The 24,942-nt window shown below is 43.5% G+C and overlaps 1 protein-coding gene across 3 annotated transcripts in view; it reads left to right on the top strand.

Moving 5' to 3' along the window:
* Window positions 1-24,942, top strand: part of LOC140211205 (ubiquitin-like modifier-activating enzyme 1) — a 468,204-nt gene that overhangs the window by 5,106 nt on the left and 438,156 nt on the right. For all 3 annotated transcript variants that reach the window (XM_072280798.1, XM_072280799.1, XM_072280800.1), the window contains exons 2-7: window positions 1,281-1,347; window positions 7,346-7,514; window positions 14,240-14,374; window positions 18,554-18,660; window positions 21,598-21,688; window positions 24,721-24,853. In XM_072280798.1, coding sequence (XP_072136899.1) covers window positions 1,292-1,347; window positions 7,346-7,514; window positions 14,240-14,374; window positions 18,554-18,660; window positions 21,598-21,688; window positions 24,721-24,853 — 691 coding nt within the window. In that variant the 5' untranslated portion in view covers window positions 1,281-1,291. The remainder of the gene's footprint in view (window positions 1-1,280; window positions 1,348-7,345; window positions 7,515-14,239; window positions 14,375-18,553; window positions 18,661-21,597; window positions 21,689-24,720; window positions 24,854-24,942) is intronic.

The raw sequence follows: 24,942 nt of genomic DNA, 5'->3' as shown, positions 1-24,942 counted from the left end.
GCCCTGTTGAGCCAAAGTCTTCCTACTCTGACTGCCACTACTCTATCACCGGCTCTGTAAAGGTGTCTTCTTTTTAAATTCTTCCTGCCGGTCTAACTCGCTGACATACATGCATCTTTGCCATCATGCCTCAATCAAACTGCTGAAGAAAAAATTATCTCTCGTTTTACTAAATATGTGACCCAAAACCAATTGGCTGCACCAGTGATGATTTGGTGTGTCACATTAAGTACTTATGCAATCAGTTATTTTGTGTTTTGTATTTGTAATTCATTTAGATCACTTAGTAGCAATCTGTTTTCACTTTGACACAAAAGTGTCTTTTTCTGTTGTTCAGTGTCAAAAGAGATGAATTAAATCCACTGTGATTCAATGTTGTAAAACAAGAAAACATGAAAACTTACAAGGGTTGTGAATACTTTTTATAGGTGCTGTATCACGAACTGCTGAACAAGTTCCCCTCAATTTACCTTTAAATATTTCATCTATTATTTCATTGAAGTATTTTTATAGGAGTGCATTTGCAACCTGAGTGTTAGAATGGAAAAGTGATGTTCGAAAGGATCACAAAGAAAGAGTAGAAGAGAGAGGTCATACCAAATGTTGTAAGTGGGACTAATAAGAAGAACACAGAGATAAAGCGTTTAGGAATGACTTTCCAGATCCTGTGATTTAGGAGACTTCAATACAGGCTCTAGAAGGAGAAGTGGATTGGACCTAAAAATAGGGTCAAAAACTAACCCAACAAATGCATAAACTCTTGGTTCAAAGCTCTAAATAAATTTATTATCGAAGTATGTATATACTAACTGAGATTCATTTTCTTGCGGGCAATCACAGTAGATCCAAAGAAATACAATACAATTAATGTAAAGCCAATGTACAAAAAAACAAACTGCAAATACAAAAAAAGTAATACATAAATATTGGAAACATGAGTTGTAGAGTCCTTGAATGTGAGTCTGCAGGTTGTCAAGTCAGTTTAGTTTAGAAGTAGGTGAAGTTATCCACACTGGTTCAGGTGCCTGATGGTCATATAGTAATAACTATTCATGGACCTGGTGGAGTGGGACCACCTTCCCAATGGCAGCAGTGAGATGACAGCATGGCCTGGATGTCATCCTGATCTAGGTATCTTGCCCTTCCAACCCATATAAACTAAAGTGCTCATAGCCAGTACTGGCACAGCCTCCTTGACAAACTATACACAACACTTCTCTATCAAAAAGGATTCAGTTCTGACTTCAGCAAAATTTTAATCTGTTCTCTGTTTCTTTCAGATTTTGATACCATGGAGACTCCCGTAGATTCATCAGATATTGATGAAGGATTATATTCCAGACAACTGTAAGTAGGATTGGAAGCAAAACCATTAAAAGAATGGCACTCAGGTGGCAGCAATGTGAAGGGATGTCAAGTTTAATTTTATTGTCATTCAATCATATATAAGGTGCAAAACACAGCCCACACAGCACATATAGTTATGATCTAGCACAGGGGTCCCCAACCTTTTTTGCACCGTGGACCGGTTTAATATTGACAATATTCTTGTGGACTGGCCAACCGGGGCGGTGGGGGTGGTGTTCAAGTAGGGTTAAACTCACCTAAACATGTCTTTTACAGTTAGAGTTGCCAACTTTCTCACTCCAAAATAAGGAACAAAAGTAGCAGTCAAACCCCAGGACACTTTACCCCAGGAAAGACTACCATGACCATGAAACCTTGCGCGGGCACCTGTGTGCGCATGCGTAACGTGTGCATGTGATGAGCGCATGCGTGTACGTGCCAATTTTTCCCCCACAAATTGGTTTTGCCTTCATCTTCCTGACTATACTGTACATAAATTATTTCTACTTTATATAGGCTGTGTATTTATCATATCATTCCTGCTTTCACTATACGTTAGTGTTACTTATTTTTGGTTTTATGTGTTATTTGGTATGATTGGTTAGGTTATTTTTTGGGTCTGGGAACGCTCAAAAAAATTTCCCATATAAATTAATGGTAAATGCTTCTTCGCTTTAAGCCATTTGGGCACGAAAGGTTTCATAGGAACACTCTACCCTAGCGGGAGAAATACGGGACAAAGGCGGTCCCGTATGGGACAAACCAATTTAGCCCAATATACAGGATGTCCTGGCAAATACAGGACAGTTGGCATCCCTATGTTCAAGTTCAACAGTGCGTGACAAGGAATGAGGAAAGGTGCAGCTGACTCATATCGTTTCCTCACGGCCCGGTAGAACATGCTTGCGGCCCGGTGGTTGGGGACCACTGATCTAGCACATACAGTCATATTAACACAAGGGACCAGAGTGGCACAGCCTGAAGATTGACAAGTTGACGTAAAGAGTGAGGTGCATGTTTATGTAAGCCAGGAAAATGTTACTGTCACTACTATAATAAAACAGCGGTCATATAAGTATGTGAAACAGCAGCAATAAAAGATGAAAGGTGACCAGTGCAGGATGAGAGTGTGTCTGTGAGTTGGATATGGGGTGAGGTGGCAGGGTCAGCAAGGTCAAGTTGAGTCTTTAATATCCATTAAATGCTCACCATGTCATTTTCTTGAACAAGTTTCCTGGTGTTTCTTTGTTTTGTGGCTGTCTGAGAGGACGAATCTCAGAGTTGTATTCTGTATACATACTTTGATAATAAATATACTTTCAATCTTTGACAGAAAAAAATTGACATGTCAGAATGTAATCCCTCAGTAACTAAAAGAGAGGGTCATTACAGGTTTTATTCTGTAATGTTCTCAATTCCATTGGGTTTGCAATTACAAGCACAAGAGACGCTGGAAATCCAAAGTCTGTCTCTCTGTCTCCCTGTCCCTCACTTTCTCACTCTCACACACAGAGTTTATGATCAAAGTACATATATGTCACCACATAATACCCTGCAATTCATTTTCTTGCAGGCATTCACAGTAAATAGAAAGAAATACAATAGAACCAATGGAAAACTGCATAAAGCAAAGACAGACAGACAACCAATGTTCAACAGACAATAAACTGAGTCAGGTTTAATATCACTAGCATTTGTCATGAAATTTGTTGTTTCACAGCAGCAGGACATTACAATACATAATAAAAACCTTTGAACTACATTAAGAAATATATATATTAAAATTAAATGTGCAAAAAGAGAGCAAAAAGAAAGAAACAGAAGTCGTGAGGTAGTGTTCATGGGTTCATTGTCCATTCAGAAATCTGATATGGCGGAGGGGAAGAAGTTTTTCCTAAAATGCTGAGCGTATATCTTCAGGTTCTTCTACCTCCTCCCTGTTGATAGCAATGAGAAGGGGGCATGTCCTGGGTGATGAGGGTCCGTATTGATGACCTCTTAAAGATGTTAATGCTAGTACCCATGATGAAGCTGACTGAGTTTACAACTTTCTGCATCTTTTTTCGATCATGTGCAATGGCCCCTCCATATCAGTTAGTATGTTCTCCACATTACATCTGCAGAAATTTCGAGTGTCTTTGGCGACATACCAAGTCTCCTCAAATCCCTAATGAAATCTACCCACTGTCATGCCTTCTTTGTAATTGCATCAATATGTTGGGTCCAGGCTAGATTCTCAGAGATCTTGACACCCAGGCACTTGAAATTGCTTACCCTTTCCACTTCTGATCCCTCAACGAGAACAGGTATGTGTTCACTTAACCTCCCCTTGTAGCAACTGTGCAAATACAAGAAAAAACCAAAATAATAATAATGAATGAACAATAAATATCAAGAACATGAGATTGAGTTCTTGAAAGTGCGTTCATAGATTATAGAAACAGTTCAGCATTGGAGTTGAGTGAAGTTATCCCCTCTGGTTCAAGAACCTGATGGTGTTGCTTAAGGGTTTGTTAAACACAGGAATATGCAGGGAATGGAGGGATATGGATCATGCCCAGGCAGAAGAGATTTATTTTAATTTAGTATCATGTTCAGCTTGGACACTGTGGGCTGAAAGGCCAGTTCCTGTGCGATACTGTTCTATAGTCTAATTGATAACTGTTTTTGAAAGCTGCTAGGTAATCTGTTTACTACACCCTTCCTTGGGGAATGCTCAAAGTAAATTTATTATCAAAGTATATATACATCACCATATACAAACCTGAGATTCATTTTCTTGTGGGCATTCGTAGTAAATACAAGCAACACAATAGAATCAAGGAACGACCACAGCCACAGGACAAACAATCAAAGTGCAAAAGACGACAAACTTTGCAAATACAAGAAAACAATCAATATATCAATAAATATCCAGAACTTGAGTTATTACAGTGTTTAAAAGTGAATCCATAGATTGTGAAATCAGTTCAGTATTGGGGTGGGAGAAATTGTCCCCTCTTGTTCAAGAACCTGATGGTTGAGGAGTAAAAGGTTCCAAAGGTTCACTGCCCTCTGTGCGAATAAATTTCTCCTCATCTAACAAACAATCTTCCAGATGTAATAGTGGCTGGAGGACCTAGGGTAACGGAGGAACTGAAGGAAATTCACATTAGGCAGAAAATGGTGTTGGATAGACTGATGGGACTGGCTGATAAATCCCCAGGGCCTGATGGTCTGCATTCCAGGGTACTTAAGGAGGTGGTTCTAGAAATCGTGGGCACATTGGTAATCTTTTTCCAGTGTTCTATAGATTCAGGATCAGTTCCTGTGGATTGGAGGGTAGTTAATGTTATCCCACTTTTTAAGAAAGGTGGGAGAGAGAAAACTGGGAATGATAGACCAATTAGCCTGATATCAGTGGTGGGGAAGATGCTGGAGTCAATTATAAAAGATGAAATAGTGGCACATCTGGGTAGCAATAACAGGATCGGTCCAAGTCAGCACGGATTTACAAAAGGGAAATCATGCTTGATTAATCTTCTGGAATTTTTTGAGGATGTAACTATGAAAATAGACAGGGGAGAGCCAGTGGATGTAGTGTACCTGGACTTTCATAAATCCTTTGATAAGGTCCCACATAGGAGATTAGTGGGCAAAATTGAAGCACGTGGTATTGGGGGTAGGGTACTGACATAGATAGAAAATTGGTTGGCAGACAGGAAACAAAGAGTAGGGATTAACAGGTCCCTTTCAGAATGGAGGGCAGTGACTAGTGGGGTACCGCAAGGCTCGGTGCTGAGACCACAGCTATTTACAATATACATTAATGATTTAGATGAAGGGATTAAAAGGAACATTAGCAAATTTGCCGATGACACAAAGCTGGGTGGCAGTGTGAAATGTGAGGAGGATGTTATGAGAATGCAGGGTGACTTGGACAGGTTGGGTGAGTGGGCAGATGCAGTTTAATGTGGATAAATGTGAGGTTATCTACCTTGGTGGCAAGAACAGGAAGGCAGATTACTATCTGAATGGTGTCAAGTTAGGAAAAGGTGAAGTACAATGAGATCTAGGTGTCCTTGTTCATCAGTCACTGAAAATAAGCATGCAGGTACAGCAGGCAGTGAAGAAAGCTAATGGTATGTTGGCCTTCATAACAAGTGGAGCTGAGTATAGCAGCAAAGAGGTCCTTGTGCAGTTGTACAGGGCCCTGGTGAGACCACACCTGGAGTATTGTGTGCAGTTTTGGTCTCCAAATTTGAGGAAGGACATTCTTGCTATTGAGGAAGTGCAGCGTAGGTTCACAAGGTTAATTCCCGGGATGGCGGGACTGTCATATTTTGAAAGATTAGAGCGACTGGGCTTGTATAAACTAGAATTTAGAAGGATGAGAGGAGATCTGATTGAAACATATAAGATTATTCAGGGATTGGACATGCCAGAGGCAGGAAACATGTTTCCAATGTTGAGGAGTCCAGAACCAGAGGCCACAGTTTAAGAATAAGGGGTAGGCCATTTAGAACGAAGTTGAGGAAAACCTTTTTCACCCAGAGAGTTGTGGATCTGAGGAATGCTCTGCCTTAGAAGGCAGTGGAGGCCAATTCTCTGGATGCTTTCAAGAAAGAGTTAGATAGAGCTCTTAATTGACCTTTTCCAAACTTATTTTATTTCTTTGTAATATTGGTTGAGAGGAACAGAGTTGTCGACACTAAGGTTTTCTCTTTTTTATGATGTTACAAAACAGCCCATGTCTTTTTTTTTAGTTGATTAATTCTGTTTAGATTAGTTTTTTGGGGGGCTATAATTTTTTTTTCCTTTTTCATGATTTTTTTTAGATATTTTTCTTTGTTTTATATTGTTCATCTGTATCTTATATGATTGGGAGTTTTATCATTTAAGTGTCAACTGGCTTTATAAGTACTTGTGCTCATTATAACAATGTATTCCCAGTAACTTTGTACCATTACCATGTTATGTTTATTTTTATGAAACTAATAAAATGATAGAAAAAGAAAAGAAAGAGCTCTTAAAGATAGTGGAGTCAAGGGATATGGGTAGAAGGCAGGAAAGGGGTACTGATTGTGGATGATCAGCCATGATCACAGTGAATGGTGGTGCTGGCTCAAAGGGCTGAATGGCCTACTCCACCTATTGTCCATTGTCTATTGTCTAAGTCTTAAAGGGCCTACACCTTATTTTGAGCCTGTGAACTCTACTGCACCCCCAATTCATGGCTCATCAGCCAGAAGAAACAAGCTCACCCTTGCATCTTATCCAAATATTGTAAGTCTCAAAAACATCTCCACTCAGCTAAAATCTAGAGAGTACAGGACTGATATTTCATCATACAGTAAAACCACCAATCCTTGAACCAGCCTTGGGAATCTTTGCAAATCTCCTTCTCTGTTAACTACATCCTGCTTTGAGGAAAGAGACATTATAGAGGAGTTTCTAATCATAAGAGGCACAGATAGTGTGAGTCTACACAGTCCTTTCCCCAATGGTTGGGAGTCGGGAACTAGAGCGCTTAGGTTTAAGCTAGAGGGGAAAGACTTAGAAGGGGCCCAAGAATCAACTTCTTCATACAGAGTGTGGTCTGTATATGGAATAAGCTGTCAGAGGTGTTTGAGGTGAGTACATTTAACAGGGACTTAGGCAGGTACATCGATGAAAAACGTTTAGAGGAGTGTGAGTCAAATACAGGCAAATGGGACTAGCTTAGATAGGTATGCTGGTCAGCCTGGACAAGATGGAATGAAGGTACTCTTTCTGTGCTATCTGACTCTATAACCAAAACTCTGTCAAGTATTCCAGATCCAATTGCACTAAGATCAATTGCAGTAAAACATATTTTCGTGGGTACAAAATCCTCTTGTATAAAAGGGCCTTGATTATTGCTTGTTACACTTGCATGTGGTTCCAAGTGACTTGAGTACAAGGACACCCAGGCCCTTGTGAACATCAATGCCACTCAGTTTCCCAGTCAAGGAGTGAAAGTGTGAAATCTCTCTGGCAGGTATGTGCTGGGCCACGAGGCCATGAGGCAAATGAAGAACGCAAATGTGCTGATTTCTGGGATGCGAGGGCTTGGTGTTGAGATCGCTAAAAATATCATCCTTGGAGGAGTCAAATCAGTAACAATTCACGATGAAGGGACTGCAGAGTGGAGCGATCTTTCCTCTCAGGTTGGTGACCACTATCATAAACTAACACACAGATATTCTGAAAATACATAGCAGTGTAGTCAGCCTCTGTGGCGAGAAAAATTAACAATGGTTCAGGTTCATGACCAGCATAAGTCCGGGAGCTGACTCTGCCTGTGTTCGTGGACAATGGAAAAAATTAAAGGAAAATCAAAAAGCTTGCATAAAAGGAGAACTTCGCAGGTGTTTGGACATTCCCGAGACCCAATCAGCAGTGGGAACAGAGGACAGCAAATTGAAAGTACAGAAGGGGCAAGCGGGTCAGGGTAGCCATTGTTGAGACTAGGCTAGCGATGAGAGTAGAAGCATCAGACTTTGACTTAAGGCTTCGATGAAAGGAAGCTCAAGCCAAAAAAGCAGGTTAGAAGGGTTAAGTTTTTTTCCTTTAGTTATTGCTGATTTGGTCCTGGTTGCCGATTGTACAGTGCAGGTAGGATGGCAGATATGGCAGTGGAATGCTCCTCCTGTAGGATGTGGGAATTCATGGAACCTGATAGTCACCCTGATGACAACACTTGTGGGAGGTGCAGCTAACTCCAGCTCGTGAAAGACCCCATTAAGGAGCTGGAGCTGGATGTTCTTGGGATCATCCAGAAGGCAAAGCAATTGATAGATATGACTTTTGAGCAGGTGGTTACACCCAAAGTGCAGAATTTGGGGAGTAGATGGGTGAACACCAAGAGAGGTAAAGGGAGAGGGAAGTCAATGCAGGGTTCCCCTGTGGCCATTCCCCTCACCAACAGGTATACCCCTTTGGATATTGCTGAGGGGATGACCTATCTGGGCAAGACAGCAGCAGCCAGACCCATAGCACTGTGGTTGGCTCTGAACCTCAGAAGGGTAGGGTGAAGTCAGGCAGAGCAATAGTCATAGGGGACTCGATAGTTAGGACAGATAGGAGATTCTTTGGCAGAAGAGACGCCAGGATAGTGTGTTGCCTCCTGGGTGCTAGGGTTCAGGGTGTCTCTGAATGGTTGCAGAATATTCTTGAAGGGGAGGGTGGGTAGCCGGAGGTCATTGTACATGTTGGTACCAATGACATAGGCAGGAGAGGGGTAGAGGTCCTGTGCAGTAAGTTTAGGGAGTTAGGAAGGGGGTTGAAGAGAGGACCTCCAACTTGGTAATCTCTGGATTACTCCCAGTGCCACAAGCTAGTGAAGGTCAGAACAGAAAGGTAGTGCAGATGAATAAGTGGCTGCTGACATGGTGCGGGGGAAGGGTTTCAAGTTCTTGGATCATTGGAACCTTTTCTGGCGAAGGGGTGACCTGTACAAGGATGGGTTGCACCTGAACTGGAGGGGAACAAATATTCTGGGAGGGAGGTTTGCTAATGCTATTGGGTAGGGTTTAAACTAGATTTGCAGGGGGGTAGGAACCGAAGTGAAGAGGCAGAGGATGGGGTGGCTGGTGCACAAGTAGAGATAGCTTGGAGGGATTTTGTGAGGAAGGATAAGCAGATGATAGAACAAAGATGTACTCAGCCAAGTGGTTTAAGATGTGTCTACTTTATTGCAAGCAGTATTATAAACAAGGCAGATGAAGTTAGAGTGGGGATCAATACGTGGAAGTATGACATTGTGGCCATTACAGAGACTTGGATGTCTCAGTGACAGGAATGGCTGCTGAGTGTACCAGGCTTTAGATATTTCAAAAAGGACAGGGAAGGAGGCAAATGGTGGTGGAGTGGCATTGCTAATCAGGGACAGTATCACAGCTGCAGGGATTGTCATAGAGGGATTGACTACTGAGTCATTGTGAGTGGAATTTAGAAACAGGAAGAGGCAATAACTTCCCCCAATAATAACTGAGACATCGAGGAGCAGATATGGAGGCAGATTCTGGAATGGTGCAATAATAATAGGGTTGTTGTGAAGGGTGATTTTAACTTTACTAATATTGACTGGTATCTCCTTAGATCAAGGGGTTTAGATGGGGTGGAGTTTGTTAGGTGTGTTCAGGAAGGTTTTCCTGATGCAATATGTAGATAAGCCAACTAGAGGCGAGGCTGTACTTGGTACTGGGAAATGAACCTGGTCAGGTGTCAGATCTCTTTGTGGGAGAGCATTTTGAAGATAGTGATCACAATTCTATCTCCTTTACCATAGCACTGGAGAGGGATAGGAGCGGACAATTTGGGGAAAGCATTTAATTGGAGTAAGGGAAAATATGATGCTATTTGGCAGGAACTTGGGATCATAAATTGGTAGCAGACTTTCTCAGGGAAATGCATGGCAGAAATGTGGCAGATATTCAGGGAACATTTGCATGGCGTTCCACATAGGTATGTTCCATTGAGGCAGGGACATGATAGTAGGGTTAAAGAACCATGGTGTACAAAGGATGTAGAAAATCTAGTTAAGAAGAAAAGAAAAGTTCAAGAAAATAGGCAGCATTAGAGCTCTACAAAATTACCAGGGAGCCAGGAAGGAACTCAAGTATGAAGTTAGGAGAGCTAGAAGGGGCCATGAGAAGGCTGTAGTGAGCGGGATTAAGGAAAACCCCAAGGCATTCTGCAAGTATATGAAGAACAAGAGGATGAGCCGTGTGGGAATAGGTGCACTAGTGGAAACATATGCCTGGAGCTGCAGGAGGCTGCAGAGGTGCTTAATGAATACTTTACTTCAGTACTCAGAAGTTGCCGGGACCGGATGAGATATACCCAGGCTACTGTGGGAAGTGAGGGAGGAGATTGCTGAGCCTCTGATGATGACCTTTGGATCATCAATAGGGATGGGAGAAGTACCAGAGGATTGGAAGATTGCAAACGGTATTCCTCTGTTCAAGAAAGAGAGTAGAGATAACCCAGGAAATTATAGACAAGTGAGTCTTACTTCAGTGGTGGGCAAGTTGTTGAAGATCTTGAGAGGCAGGATTTATGAGCATTTAGAGAGACATAGTTTGATAAGGATGGTCAGCATGGCTTTGTCAAGGGAAGGTTGTGCCTTACGAGCCTGATTGAATTCTTTGAGGATGTAACAAAAGACATTGATGAAGGTAGAGCAGATGATGTAGTGTATATGGATTTCATTAAGACGTTTCAAAAGGTACCCTATGCAAGGCTGCTTCAGAAAGTAATGAGGCATGGGATCCAAGGAGAACGTGCTTTATAGATCCAGAATTGGCTTGCCCACAGAAGGCAAAGGGTGGTTGTCGATGGTTTGTATTCTGCATGGAGATTGGTGACTAGTGGTGTTCTGCAGGGATCTGTTCTGCGACCCCTACTCTTCGTGATTTTTATAAATGACCTGGATGAAGAAGTGGAGGGATGGATTAGTAAGTTTGCTGATGACACAAAGGTTGGGGGTGTTGTGGATAGTGTGGAAGGCTATCAGAAGTTACAGTGGGACATTGATAGGATGCAGAACTGGGCTGAGAAGTGGCAGATGGACTTCAATCCAGATAAGTGTGAAGTGGTTCATTTCACTAGGTCAAATTTGAAAACAGAGTGTAATATTAATGGTAAGACTCTTGGCAGTGTGGAGGATCAGCGAGATCTTGGGGTCCGTGTCCATAGGACACTCAAAGCTGCTGCGCAGGTTGACAGTGTTGTAAAGAAGGCATATGGTGTGTTAATATCAAGACAAAGGAGCAGAAGTCGGCCATTCGGCCCATCAAGTCTGCTCCGCCATTTTATCATGAGCTGATCCATTCTCCCATTTAGTCCCACTCCCCCGCCTTCTCACCATAACCTTTGATGCCCTGGCTACTCAGATACCTGTCAATCTCTGCCTTAAATACACCCAATGACTTGGCCTCCACTGCTGCCCGTGGCAACAAGTTCCATAGATTCACCACCCTCTGACTAAAAAAAATTCTACGCATCTCTGTTCTGAATGGGCGCCCTTCAATCCTTAAGTCATGCCCTCTCGTACTAGACTCCCCCATCATGGGAAACAACTTTGCCACATCCACTGTGTTGGCATTCATCAACCGTGGGATTGAGTTCAAGAGCCGTGAGGTAATGTTACAGCTATGTAAGAACTTAGTTAGACCCCACTTGGAGTGTGTTCAGTTCTGGTCACCTCACTACAGGAAAGATGTGGATACTATAGAGAGAGTGCAGAGGAGATTTACAAGGATGTTGCCTAAATTGGAGAGAGTGCATTATGAGAATAGGTTGATTGAACTTGGCATTTTCTCCTTGGAGCGACGGAGGATGAGGGGTGACCTGATAGATGTGTACAAGATGGTGAGAGGCATTGATCGTGTGGATAGCCAGAGGCTTTTTCCCAGGGCTGAAATGGCTAACCTGAGGGGGCACAGTTTTAAGGTGCTTCGAAGTAGGTACAAGGGGGATGTCAGTGGTAATCTTTTTTTACACAGAGAGTGGTGGGTGCATGGAATGCACTCCCAGCGAAAATGGTAGAGGCAGATACAGCAGGGTACATGGAGCTTAGAAAAATAGAGGGCTATGTGGTAGGGAAATTCTAGGCAGTTTCTAGAATAGGTTACATGGTCAGCACAACATTGTGGCCGAAAGACCTGTAATGTGCTGTAGATCTCTTTGTTTCTATTTTTATCCCTCCTCCTTGTCATCTCTGGGAAGAAGATGATGTAGCAAAATACCGCAGAAGCAGGAAATCTGAAGTAAACCAGAAACTGCTAGAAATACTCTGCCAGCAAGGCAGCATCTATTGAGAGAGAAACAGAGTTAATGTTTTGGGTCACAGATCTTTCATTGGAACTTGAAAAAGCAAACATTTGTGTTGTAGAGGGCGAGAGATCCATCGTAGGGTGGAGACTAGGATAGTGAAATGTGGAAATGTGGATGGAGCTGCAGGAGTGGTTACAGGAGCTGGTCCGGATGGAATACCTGGCTGTATGCTCAGAGTCTGTTGTGCAGGGCAGTTGGCCGAGGTCTTCACAGACATTTTTAATCTGTCCCTGGCCCAGGCAGTTGTCCCCACAAGCTTCAAGATCGCCACCATCGTGCCAGTGCCGAAGCATTCCACTGCCACGGGCCTGAATGACTTCCGCCCAGTTGCACTCACCCCCATCATTGCAAAGTGCTTTGAGAGACTGGATCTATCACACCTGAAATCCTGTCTGCCTACTACCCTGGACCACCATCAATTTGCCTATCGCACCAACAGGTCAACAGAGGATGCCATCTCCACAGCATTTCACTCTGCCCTGACCCACCTGGACAGCCCCAACTCTAACATCAGCCCTCCAAGATGATCACCAAACTTCGCCAGCTTGGTATCAGCTCATCCCTCCGCAATTGGACATTGGATGTTGACTAACAGACCCCAATCAATTAAGTTAGACAACCTCTCCTCCTCCACTCTTACCCTAAACACCAGTGTGCCTCAAAGCTGTGTGCTGAGCCCTCTTCTGTACTCCCTTTGCACCCATGTGAAACCTATGTTCCTGTACATGGTTCTAACTCCTTAATCAAGTTCACAGACAACACCACGGTGGTTGGCCTGATCAGAGGGGATGACGAGACGGCCTACAGGGACGAGGTCCAGCACCTGGCCGCGTGGTGTGCCGACAACAACCTGGCCCTTAACACCCAGAAGACCAAGGAGATCATTGTGGACTTCAGGCATGCTAGGAGCCACACTCACATCCCCATCTACATCAACAGAGCTGTAGTGGAGTGTGTATCAAGCTTCAAATTCCTTGGTGTCCACATTTCCAAGGATCTCACCTGGTCCCTGAACTCCTCCATCCTGATCAAAAAGGCACAACAGTGCCTTTATTTCCTGCGGAGCATGAAGAAAGCTCACCTCTGTCCCAGGATACTGACAGACTTTTACCGCTGTACCATTGACAGCATACTACCAACTGCATCTCAGTGTGGTATGGCAATTGTCCCGTATCGGACCGCAAAGCACTCCAGCGTGTGGTGAAAACTGCCCAGTGGATTATCGGCACCCAATTGCCCACCAACATCTACCATAAACGCTGCCTGGGCAGGGCGAAAAGCATTATCAAGGATGCATCTCATCCTAACCATGGATTTTTTACTCTCCTCCCATCCGGTAGGAACTACAGAAGCCTCCATTCCCGCACCAGCAGGCACAGGAAGAGCTTCTTCCCTGAGGCTGTGATCCTGCTGAACCTCACATCACAGCGCTAAGCAGTATTGCACCCATATTGTACTGTCTCAGTACTTTTATATTTGTGTGCTGTAGCACTTATTTTTTTATTTGCAGTTATTTTGTAAATAACACTATTCTTTGCATTTCTGGTTAGATGCTAACTGCATTTCATTGGCTTTGTACCTGTACTCGGCACAATGACAATAAAATTGAATCTAATCTAATCTAATGGTAAGGAAGACAAGGAAAAGTGCAAATTCAATGAAACCTGGAAATATCAATGGAGAAGAGAAGGGAAGTGAGATACAAGGTTAAAATAACATAAGATTGTTAAACAGAATGTTGAGTTTGATGTATGCATGTCATACGTCAGACTCAAATCCACGATAGTCTGGTGGTTAGCACAATGCTTTACGGTGTCAGCAACCAAGGTTTAATCCCCACCACTGTCTGTAAGGAGTTTGTATATTCTCCCTGTGACCGCATCCTCCCTATGGAATGTATGGGTTTTCTTTGGGTGCTCCGGTTTCCTTCCATAGTCCAAAGACCTACCGGATCGGAGGTACACTTGCTCCATTTGTTGAGACACAGTGAAGTACAGCGAAGGAATCTGTGCAGATGTAGAGAGATATCCTAATGTATTTATCCTTTTTTCAGTTTTATCTGACAGAGAGAGATATTGGGGAGAACAGGGCAGAAGCTTCACAGCCGAGCCTTGTTGGACTAAACATTTATGTCCCTGTCTCTTCATACACTGGGAAGCTGACCAACGACATCCTCCAAAATTATCAGGTAGAGTAAATCCATTTTCCGTGCCTTCTCTTGAGTTGGATTGAAGGGGTAAGTTTTTGAGAGTTGATATTATCTTCTAGGGAATACATGAGGTCCACAGCGTTGTGGCGAAGTTACCACACTAGGATTCAGAGACCAGGAGTTCAAATTCACCATAGGGTAACTTACTGTACATTCAAGTAATTAAATAAATCTGAAAGCTGAACCTAGAAGGATTTAATCTTTAGACATTCCTGCTGTAAAAAGTAGCAGCATTAGAGTTCAGAGTAGCCAACACTTGCAATTCTCAAAGACAGTCCTGATGCACCTTCAAGCCAATTTGGGTTGTCTTCAGCATTTCTTGAAGATTTTCCTTGGGACTCTGGATCACGAGGTTCAGGAGGTCACTGGCATCACAGCTAGGTGTATGTCACTGTGAACCAATCAATGTTGAGACTGGTGGTATCTTGGTCATTGTGCTGGATGCTGCTGAGAAAGTCACTTCATTGTCATACATATAAGACAATGTTGGAAATCCAGAGCAACACACACAAGTTGCTAGAGGAAGTGAGCAGGTCAGACAGCGTCTATGGAGAGGAATACGGAGTCGACATTTCTGGCTTTTCCAGTCCCGATGAAAGGCCTCGGTCCAAACTATTGACTGTTTATTTCTCTCCTAGTTGCTGTTGTATCACGAATAGTCCAGTACTGAGCTTCACAGGATAGCACCATGGTCGAGCCACCAGTGCAGCTGTCTGACATCTCCAGGGACCCAGGTTCGACCCTGGCCACGTGGAGAAAGTACATAGGCATCTCTACTCCCTCGGGCACTAAAGAAATTGAGGGTGTCCCCATTGACCCTCACCAATTTTAATGGAAATATCATTGGAAGTATCCTGTCTGGATGCATCACAGCCTGGTATGGCAACAGCTGTGTCTGAGGCTGCAAGAAACTACAGAGTTGTGGACACAGCACCTCCCAGAGACCAGCCTCCCTTCCATGAACTCTGTCTACATTTCTCACTGCATCTGCAGAGCAGCCGGCATAATCAAAGACTTCACACACCCATACCAAACAATCTCTCTTCTCCCCTGTCCCATCAGGCAGGAAGGGCCGTCACCAGGCTCAAAGACTGCATCAATTCCACTGTTATAAGACTATTAAACAGGCTTCCTGCACAGTAAGGCGGACTCCTGACCTCACAATCTACCTTATCGTGGTTTTGCATCTTACTGTCTACCTGCACAGCAGTTTCTCTGTAACTGTAATATTTTATTCTGCATTCTGTTATTGTTTTACCTTGTGCTACCTTGATGTAATGAAATTATCTGTATGGATGGCATGCAGTACAAGGTACTTCCCTGCATCTGTGACACTTCATAAACCCATTTACCAACAACCTTAGAGTCACAGAGAAGTACAACACAGAAGCACCCTTCAGCCCATCCAGTTCATGCTGAAACCATTTAGACTGCCTACTCCCATCGATCTCTGCCAGGACTATAGCCCTTCATACCCCTACCATCCACGTATCTGTCCAAACTTCTCTTAAACATTGAAATCATGCTTGCATGCACCACTTCTGCTGACAGCTCATTCCACATTCTCATGACCCTCTGAGTGAAAAAGTTTCTCTTCATGTTCCCCTTAAACTTTTCACCTTTCATCCTTAACCCATGACTTCTGGTTATAGTCCCACCCAACCTCAGTGGAAAAAGCATGCTTACATTTACTCTATCTATAACCCTCATAACTTTGTATACCTCCATCAAATCTTCTTTCAATCTCCTACGTTCTAAAGAATATAGTCCTAACCTATTTAATTTTTCCTTATAACTTGGGTCCTCCAGACCTAGCAACTTCCTCGTAAATTTTCTCTGTACTCTTTCAATCTTGTTTACATCTTCCCTGTAGATAGGTGACCAGAACTGCACACAATACTCCAAATTAGGCCTCACCAATGTCTTATGCAACTTCAACATAACATCCCATCTCCTGTGCTCAATACATTGATTTACAAAGGCCAATGTGCCAAAAGCTTCATTTACGACCCTAACTACCTGTGACGCCACTTTCAATGAATTATGGACCTGCGTTCCCAGATTCCTTTGTTCTACTGCACTCCTCAGTGCTCTACCATTGGATTGTTCTGGCTGTTCACCCTCCTATTTCTCCCACTCAAGAATGCTGAGGACTCAATCCGAAGTGTCCCAGATTCCGGCACCCAGGAGGCAACGTGCCATCCAGGAATCTTGCTCTCACTTACAGAACTTCCTGTCTGTTCCCCTAACTAATGAATCCCCTATCACCACAGGATGCCTCTTCTCCCCACCCACTTCCCTTCTGAGCCACCAAGCCAGACTCTGCCAGAGACCTGACTGCTGTGACTTTCCTCTGTTAGGTCATTCCCACTGACAGTATCCAAAGTGATATACCTGTTGTTGAGGTGGATAGCCACAGGGGTACTCTGCACTGGCTCCTTAACCCCTCTCCACTTCCTGACTGTCACCCTATTTCCTGTGTTCTGCCCCTTGGGTGTAACCTCTCTGTATGTCCTCTCTATCAGCCTCCCAAATGATCTGGAGTTCATTTCAGTTCCAGCTCCAACTCCTTCATGCGGATTGTTAGAATCTACAGCTGGATGCCCTTCTCGCAGTTGTAGTCATCAGGGACACTGGACTTCTCCCTGTCTTCCCACATCCTTCAATAGGAGCATTCAGCTATCCTGCCTGGCAACTCTACTGTTGTAGCTGAGCAGATATAAAGAAGAGAAGGGGGAAAGAAACTTTACTGAGAGCTTTTCTTTTTTTTGCTTTCTCTGACTGAAGTCTAAAAGAGCTAAAGCCTTAAAATCTCCCCTCTAACTCTGTCCACTCCAACGATGGCCGGCTTAAGGGTTTCTTTATTTTTTTATTTAGCGATACAACCTAGAATAGGCCCTTTAGAGCTGCACCACCCCGCAACCCCCGCTCCCCAATATAACAACCTAATCACTGGACAATATACAATGACCAATTACCTATTAGCTGGTATGCGTTTGTGGGATGTTTTCTCTTGTATCCAAACTGGTGGGTTAATTGGTCACTTACACCTCTGTGGGAGGGGAGTGGAGATGATGACGCTCACCGGTAATCACGTACACCTCTGTGGGATTCTACACTGTCTGTGCCTCCCAGAATTTTATATCTCTAACAGGTTAACCCTCAGCCTCCTTTGTCCCAGAGCAAACAAGTCCAGCCTCTCCAAACCCTTCCCATAACTAAAGTCTCCGAACTAAATTTCCCTTGCACTCTACATAGTCACATCTTCCCCCCCCCCCCGTGTGTTAGGCATCACTCAACACTCCAACGCTCCAATACGCAACACCCCAAGTGCAGCTTAATTGATGTTCTATAAAATTGTAACGTGAAGTCACAATTTTTGATATTTATGAAGGTGAAGATGCCACTTTCCTCCCTCACTGCCCTATCTACCTATGTTGTCACTTTTAGGGAACTTTGAACTTGAAGCCCAATGCCTCTCTATTCATCAGCGCTACTTAGTAGCCTCTACCATTGGGGGCACAGTAGTGCAGGGGTTAGTGTAAAGCAGCACTGGTCAGATTGGAGTTCAATTCCTGCCACTGTCTGTAAGGAGTTTATATAATCTCCCCGTTACTGCGTGGCTTTCCTCCAGGTGCTGTGGTTTCCTCCCACAGTCCGAAGATGTACGGTTAGCATTAGTGAGTTGTTAGCATGCTATGTTGGTGGCAGAAGCATGGTGACACTTGCGGACTGCCTAGCGCAATCCTTGCTGACTGGACTCAATGCAAATGACATACTTCGCTACATGTTTTGATGTACATGTGACAAATAAGGCTAATCTTTGCATGTCCTACCCCTATCAGACTTCCCAAAAAGCATCACTTTTTACTTGTTAGGATTTCATTCCAAATCCAATGCTCCACTGTAATCTGGAGATGGGTCTGATGGGATTTTCATAGTTTATGTTAACTCAAGGTTAAATGTATAAGCTTCCCAGAATCACAGAATGGGCCCATTTCTTATGTACAAGATGTATTATTAACACACAAGATTCCAGCTACATTTCTTTGCCATGTAACTGAGTTTGGAACAACATCTGTATACTGGACAGCAGTTTGGTGAATTATTAGGGACCTGCTTCCACTCAGCTTTAACCATCTGTCTTTCTTCTCCCAGGTGGTTGTGCTGACCAACTCCTCGTTGGATGAACAGCTGAAGGTTGGGCAGTTCTGTCACCAGAACAGAATCAAGTTCATAGTGGCAGATACGAAAGGCCTCTTTAGGTAAGGGCTCCCTCACAGTTACGTGCACGTGTGATGTTTCTATTGTTTCAGGACTGGGGAGTTTACCTCCAGCTTGTTCTCTGACCAGAGGCAGCCCCACTAACGCTTACTTCCTCTTCCTATTGGAAGGCTTTGTACCACAGTGTGTACATACCAGCAATCGGGCTCAGAATCAAATTTCAATTCATTGATGTAGCACATCGAGACATACAGTGAAATGTGCCATTTTTGCATTAACAGCCAACATGAGGATGTGCTGCAGACAGTCCGCAAGTGTCACCACACGTCTCAGTGCCAGTGTAGCGTGCCCACAGCATTCAGCAGAACAACGCCGTTGAGGCGGTACACAAACGCAGCTATTACAGTGCCAGTGAAACGGGTTCAATTGCCTCCACTGTCTGAACGGAGTTTGTACGTTCTTCCTGTGACCATGTTCGCTTTCCTCCGGGTGCTCCAGTTTCCTCCCACATCCCGAAGACACGTGGGTTAGTAGGTTAATTGGTCACATGAGTATCAGTCATGTCACAGGCTCAAGCAACAGAACAACAGAATTATGCTTACGATCAGGGGCCATTGCAATCGTCGCCAAGTGTTCCTGTGCTTAGAATGAAGCAAAGAACAGTACAGCATGAGAACAGGCCCTTTGGCCCACAATATCTATGCTGTGCATGATGCTAAAACTGAAACCCTGATCATGATCTGTATTCCTGCAATCCTTGCAAGTTTGTGTGCCTGTCTAAATGCTTCTTAAATGCCAGTGTTGAGTCCACTTCTAACAGCCTGTTCCAGGCATCTACCACTTTCCATGTAATTAAAAAACTTGCCCTGCACATCTCATTAAAATATTCTCCTTTTATTTTTCTACCCTGGGATAAACATTTCCACCGTATCTGTGCCTCTCATAATCTTATGAACTTTTATCAGGTCTCCCCTTGGTCTCCTACACTCCAGAGAAAACAATCCAAGTTTGTTCAACCCCTCATAAAATACTGGAGGAACTCAGCAGGTCAGGCAGCATCTATGGAGAAGAATAAAGAGTCAACGTTTTGGGCTGGGTCGTTTAATCCTCTCTGTAGATGATGCCTGACCTGCTGAGTTCCTCCAGCATTTTGTGTGTGTTACTATGGATTTCCAGCATCTGCAGAATTTATTTTGTTTGTCCAACCTCTCCTTTAGTGAATACACTAATCCAGGCAGCATCCTGGTGAAAACAAACAAGGGAAATGGATGGGCTTGTGAGAGAGAATAAGTTGCACGGCTACAGGGGAAGGAAGGAAAGGGGAATAAGACTGAATGCTGTACTAGGAGGCACCATGGACTCAATTGGCTGCGTGGCCTCGAGCGTGATGATAATTGAGTTTAAATTCCCTTTATGATCTCTACTGTTCATGTGCTTATTGGGTTTCAGGATGATGCTGTAACTTCAGCAACTTTACTTACTGGGGCATAGGCTGTCGACAGCAGCTCGCCAGAGCCCTCTGTCCTGGACCAGCCTCTCCTGTATGATAGAAGGTTGGTCGGCTCTGTGACTTGTCTTGTTTTCACCACAGGACTGTATAGGTCTTCTAGGAGAAGATCCTTCCTTTCCCAGGGATGAAGCCTTTGGAGCTTTTGTTAGTGTTTTTGTAGCTCTGGGTTTTTACAGGAGCTGCTAGCCCCATGCCCAACCCTCCTCCTTTTGCAGCCAGCCTTGGGGCTGTCCATTCAGAGTTAGTTTCAGTAAAGACTGTAAGTTTGATTCAGAATCGTAATTCAGTGAAATCACATTTATTATTATGTGCCGGAATACAGTGAGGTACAGACGTAATGAAAAACATGCTTGTGGCTGCTTCACCTGCATGTAGGTACAGACAAAAACAAGACGTTAATATATGAAAAAGGTGCAATTCTACTTAGAGGTGGTCCGTAGTGTTCCATTGCTGAGTTAGGGTTGTGCAGGTTAGTTCAAGAACCTGATGGTTGTAGGAAAGTCACAAATGAGAGAATATCTGCTGATGCTGGAAATCCGAACAACAGACACAGAATGCTGGGGGATCTCTGCCAGCCAGGCAGCGTCAATGGAAAAAAGTACAGTTGGCTGAGAAAAGGCTGAGAAAGTAGCTGTCCTGAACCTGGTGGTGTGGAACTTGAGGTTTCTGTACCTCCTGACTGATTGTAACAGTGAGAAGAACAAATCAATTTTCTTATCACTGACATATTTGCAAAATTCGTGGTAGTAGTACAGTGCACCTTCAGGCTCCTGTACCTTCACCCTGATAGTAGTAATGAGTAAAGGCTATGTCCCAGATGGTGAAAGCCCTTAGTAATAGATGCTGCCTTTTTGAGGTATCACCTATTGGAGATGTCCTGCATGGTGAGGAGGGTGGTGCCCATGACGTTGCTGACTGTCTCTAATGCCTTCTGTCCATCCTTTGCATTGGAACCTCCAACCAGTCAGAAGGCTATCCGCCACGTATCCATAGAAATATGCAAGCCACATCAAATAGCTAATGAATTTATAGTTGTTGGCATGCTTCATGTATTAGCCCAGATGGTGAGGATGCTGTGGAATCTGTCGGTAGTGGGGAGCTCTGTGCCTTGTGATGGACTGGGTTGTGTCCATTACCGTCTGCAGTCTCTTGCATTCCTGTGTGTTGGAATTGCTGAACCAGGCCATGATGCTACCAGGTGGAATACCTTCAGCATTGCATCTGTACGGGTTTGTGACAGTATTGAATACAAGTCGAAGGCCGCAGTCCCCATCCAGGTGAGGTGGTGTACTTCCAATCTCTAGAATAAAGTCTTCCCCATTGGACAACATTCCTTTACAAAGAATGGAGTACAGCTGGAGGCCCTTTTGCCAGTGGACTGAGGCGGTGAGCTGTAATGATTTTGTGTTTGTAGATGACCTCTACTGTCCCCACTATTTAAAACTCAAGGTCTCTGGTTGACTTGCAGTCAGGTGTTCTGTGACTTTGGGGATGAGTTCATCATGACAGACGTGAATGGGGAAGAGCCTGTGCACACCATCGTATCCTGGATCACCAAGGTAAACCCTCTCCATTAACATTCAGTTTTGCCTTGTCTTTATTTAACTACCCACTTTTCCTTCCTATCAGTAATAACTACACAAGATGTTGCCTCAAGAAAGCAACGTCTATCATCAAAAATCCCCACTATCTGCGCTATACCATCTTCTTGTATGCATGTCCTCTTCACCCACTCATATCAACAATTAGCACCATCCCTGAGCATCATTATCTCACAGGACCCCATGTGGGAGAACCGTATCTCCTTCATTGACAAAAAGGCTGGGCAGAGGATGTACTACTTGCGGCAGATGGTAAAGTTCCATCTTCCCCAGAACATACTGGTGTAATTCTACATTACCATCATAGAGAACATCTTAACATATATGAACATATATAATGTAGGAAAACTACAGTGAACTATCAGGACAGCAGAAAAGATCATTGGCTGCAGTCTACCATCACTGCAGGACTTGTATGCATCCAGAATGAAGAAGTGGGCAGGAAAATCATTGTGCATAATACCCACCCTGCAAACTGCCTTTTCCAAAAGCTCCATCTGGGAAGTGCTATAGGGCTATTAAAACAAAAACTTCATTCTATCTTGGAAGTTTCTTTCCCCAGGTAGTTCATTTGATCAACCATTCTAGCTAGACCTTTCACACACCCTGCTATCTATTACCCCTATCATTGCACTGCACTGTAAACACTTAAAGCCACTTTTCATAATGCTGTTGTAAATAGGTGTTGGTATCTATGCACATTTTATTTCATATCTGTAGTTTAACCTCTAACTTTATGAGATGCAAGAGTAGATATCGGACTGCTGGAAAATGTTCCTGAAGAGGTAGTAATGGGGGATAAGGAAAATGACAGACAAACTGAATAAATATTTAGCATCTCTCTTCACTGTGGAAGACACTAGCAGTATGCCAGAAGTTCACTAATGTCAGGAGGCAGAAATGTGTAAAGTTACCATTACTAGGGAGAAGATTCTTGGGAAATTGAAAGGTCTGAACGTAGATAAGTCAGCTGGACCAGATGGTGTACACCCCAGGATTCTGAAAGAGGTGGCTGAAGAGATTGTGGAGGCATTAGTCATGATCTTAAAAGAATCAAGTAATTCTGGCATGGTTCCAGAGGAATTGAAGATTGCAAATGTCACTCCACTCTGCAAGAAGGGAGAGAGGTAAAAGAAAGAAAATTGTAGGCCAGTCTGACCTTAGTGGTTGGGAAGATGTTGGAGTGGATTATGGAGTGGATTATTAAGTAATTTCTCAGCGTACTTAGAGGCACACAATAAAATAGACCATAGTCAGCATGGTTTCTTCAAGGGAAAATCTTGACTGACAAATCGGTTGGAATTTTTTTAAGAAATAACAAGGGATAGACAAAAGAGTATCAGTAGATGTTGTGTACTTGGATTTTCAGAATGCCTTGACAAGGTGCCACGCATGAGGCTTCTTAACATGGTATTACAGGAAAAATACTAGTATGGATAAAGTGTTGGATGATTGGCAGGAGGCAAAGAGTGGGAATAAAGGGAGGCTTTTCTGATTGGCTGCCAGTGACTAGTGGTATATGGGGATCGATTCTTTTTACGTTATATGTCAATGATTTGGATGATGGAATTGATGGCTTTGTGGCCAAGTTTGCAAATAATACTAAGATAGGTGGAGGGGCAGGAAGTTTTGAGGAAGTAAAGAGGGTACAGAAGGCCTTAGACAGATTAAGAGAATGGCCAAAGAAATGGCAGATGTGTTGGGAAGTGTATGATCATGCACTTTGGTAGTAGAAATTAAAGGGTTGACAATTTTCTAAATGGAGAAAAAATTCTAAAGTCTGAGGCGCAGCGGACTTGGGAGTCCTTGTGCAGGATTCCCTTAAGGTTGATTTGCAGGTTGAGTCAGTGGTAAGGAAGGCAAATGTGATGTTAGCATTCATTTCAAGAGGACTATAATATGAAAGAAACTGCGTAATGTTGAAGCATATTAACGCTCTAGTGAGGCCTCACTTGTAGTATAGTAAGCAGTATTGGGCCCCTTATGTCTGAAAGTATGTGCTGACATTAGAGAGAGTTCAGAGGAGGTTCACAAAAATGATTCCGGGGTTGAAAGGTTTGTCATATGAGGAGCATTTGATGGCTCTGGGCCTCTACTCACCGAAATTCAGAAGAATGAGGGGTGACCTCACTGAATTCTATCGAATGTTGAAAGGCCTCAACAGAGTGGATGTGGAGAGGATGTTTACTATGGTCTAAGAACAGAGGACACAGCCTTAGAATAGAGGGGTGTCCTTTTAGAACGGAGATGAGGAGGAATTTCTTTAGCCAGAGAGTGGTGAATCTGTGGAATTTGTTGCTACAAATGGCTGTAGAGGCCAAATCATTGGGCATATTTAAGGCAGAGATCGATAAATTCTTGATTGGTCAGGGCACGAAAGGATACAGGGAGGGTGTGGGAGATTGAGGCTGAGAGGGAGATGAATCAGCCATGATGAAATGACAGACCGGACTCGATGGGCCAAATGGCCTAATTCTTCTTCTCTATCTCATGGTCTTATGATCACTTCTACCTCTTTGCATTACTGTGGAGTTCTTTGTTCTAATTGTCTTCTATTATGCATAATTATTACATAAGATGTGTTAAATTGATATTTTTGTGAATGTGTCTCTAATGCTCTGTGTCCGTGATACTGTTGTCTCTAATGCTCTGTCTCTGTGATACCATTGTGTCTCTAATGCCCTGTGCCTGTGATACTGTTGTGTCTCTGAGGCTGTGTGTCTGTGATGCTGTTGTGTTTCTCATGCTCTGTGTCTGTGATACTGTTGTGTCTCTAATGCTTTGTCTCTGTGATACCATTGTGTCTCTAATGCCCTGTGCCTGTGATACTGTCGTGTCTCTAAGGCTGTGTGTCTGTGATACTGTTGTAAGTAAGTTTGACATTGCATCCTTGCATTATTATGACAATATACTCGACTTTAATTTTGTTGCACAATTTCAAGATGTTTTGGTTAAATTGCTGCCTATTTTTTATCTTCTTGTATGTTTAGGCGAACCCAGGGTTGGTAACTTGTTTGGACAGGTCACACCATGGATTTCAGACTGGAGATTTTGTGACTTTCTCGGAGGTTCAGGGTATGACTGAACTGAATAACTGCAAACCCATGGAAATCAAGGTCATTGGTAAGTTGCTACCATCTGAGGGCGCAGGTTGCCCTAGGTGCCAGCAGATGGCAGTACAACCCCACATGGCGACTGTAACAGGCTTTCCT

This window comes from Mobula birostris, chromosome 16 (assembly GCF_030028105.1).
Source record: "Mobula birostris isolate sMobBir1 chromosome 16, sMobBir1.hap1, whole genome shotgun sequence".
Lineage (NCBI taxonomy): Eukaryota > Metazoa > Chordata > Chondrichthyes > Myliobatiformes > Myliobatidae > Mobula > Mobula birostris.
The sequence above is the reverse complement of the archived record's forward strand: the minus strand, read 5'-3'. Positions and strand labels throughout refer to the sequence as shown.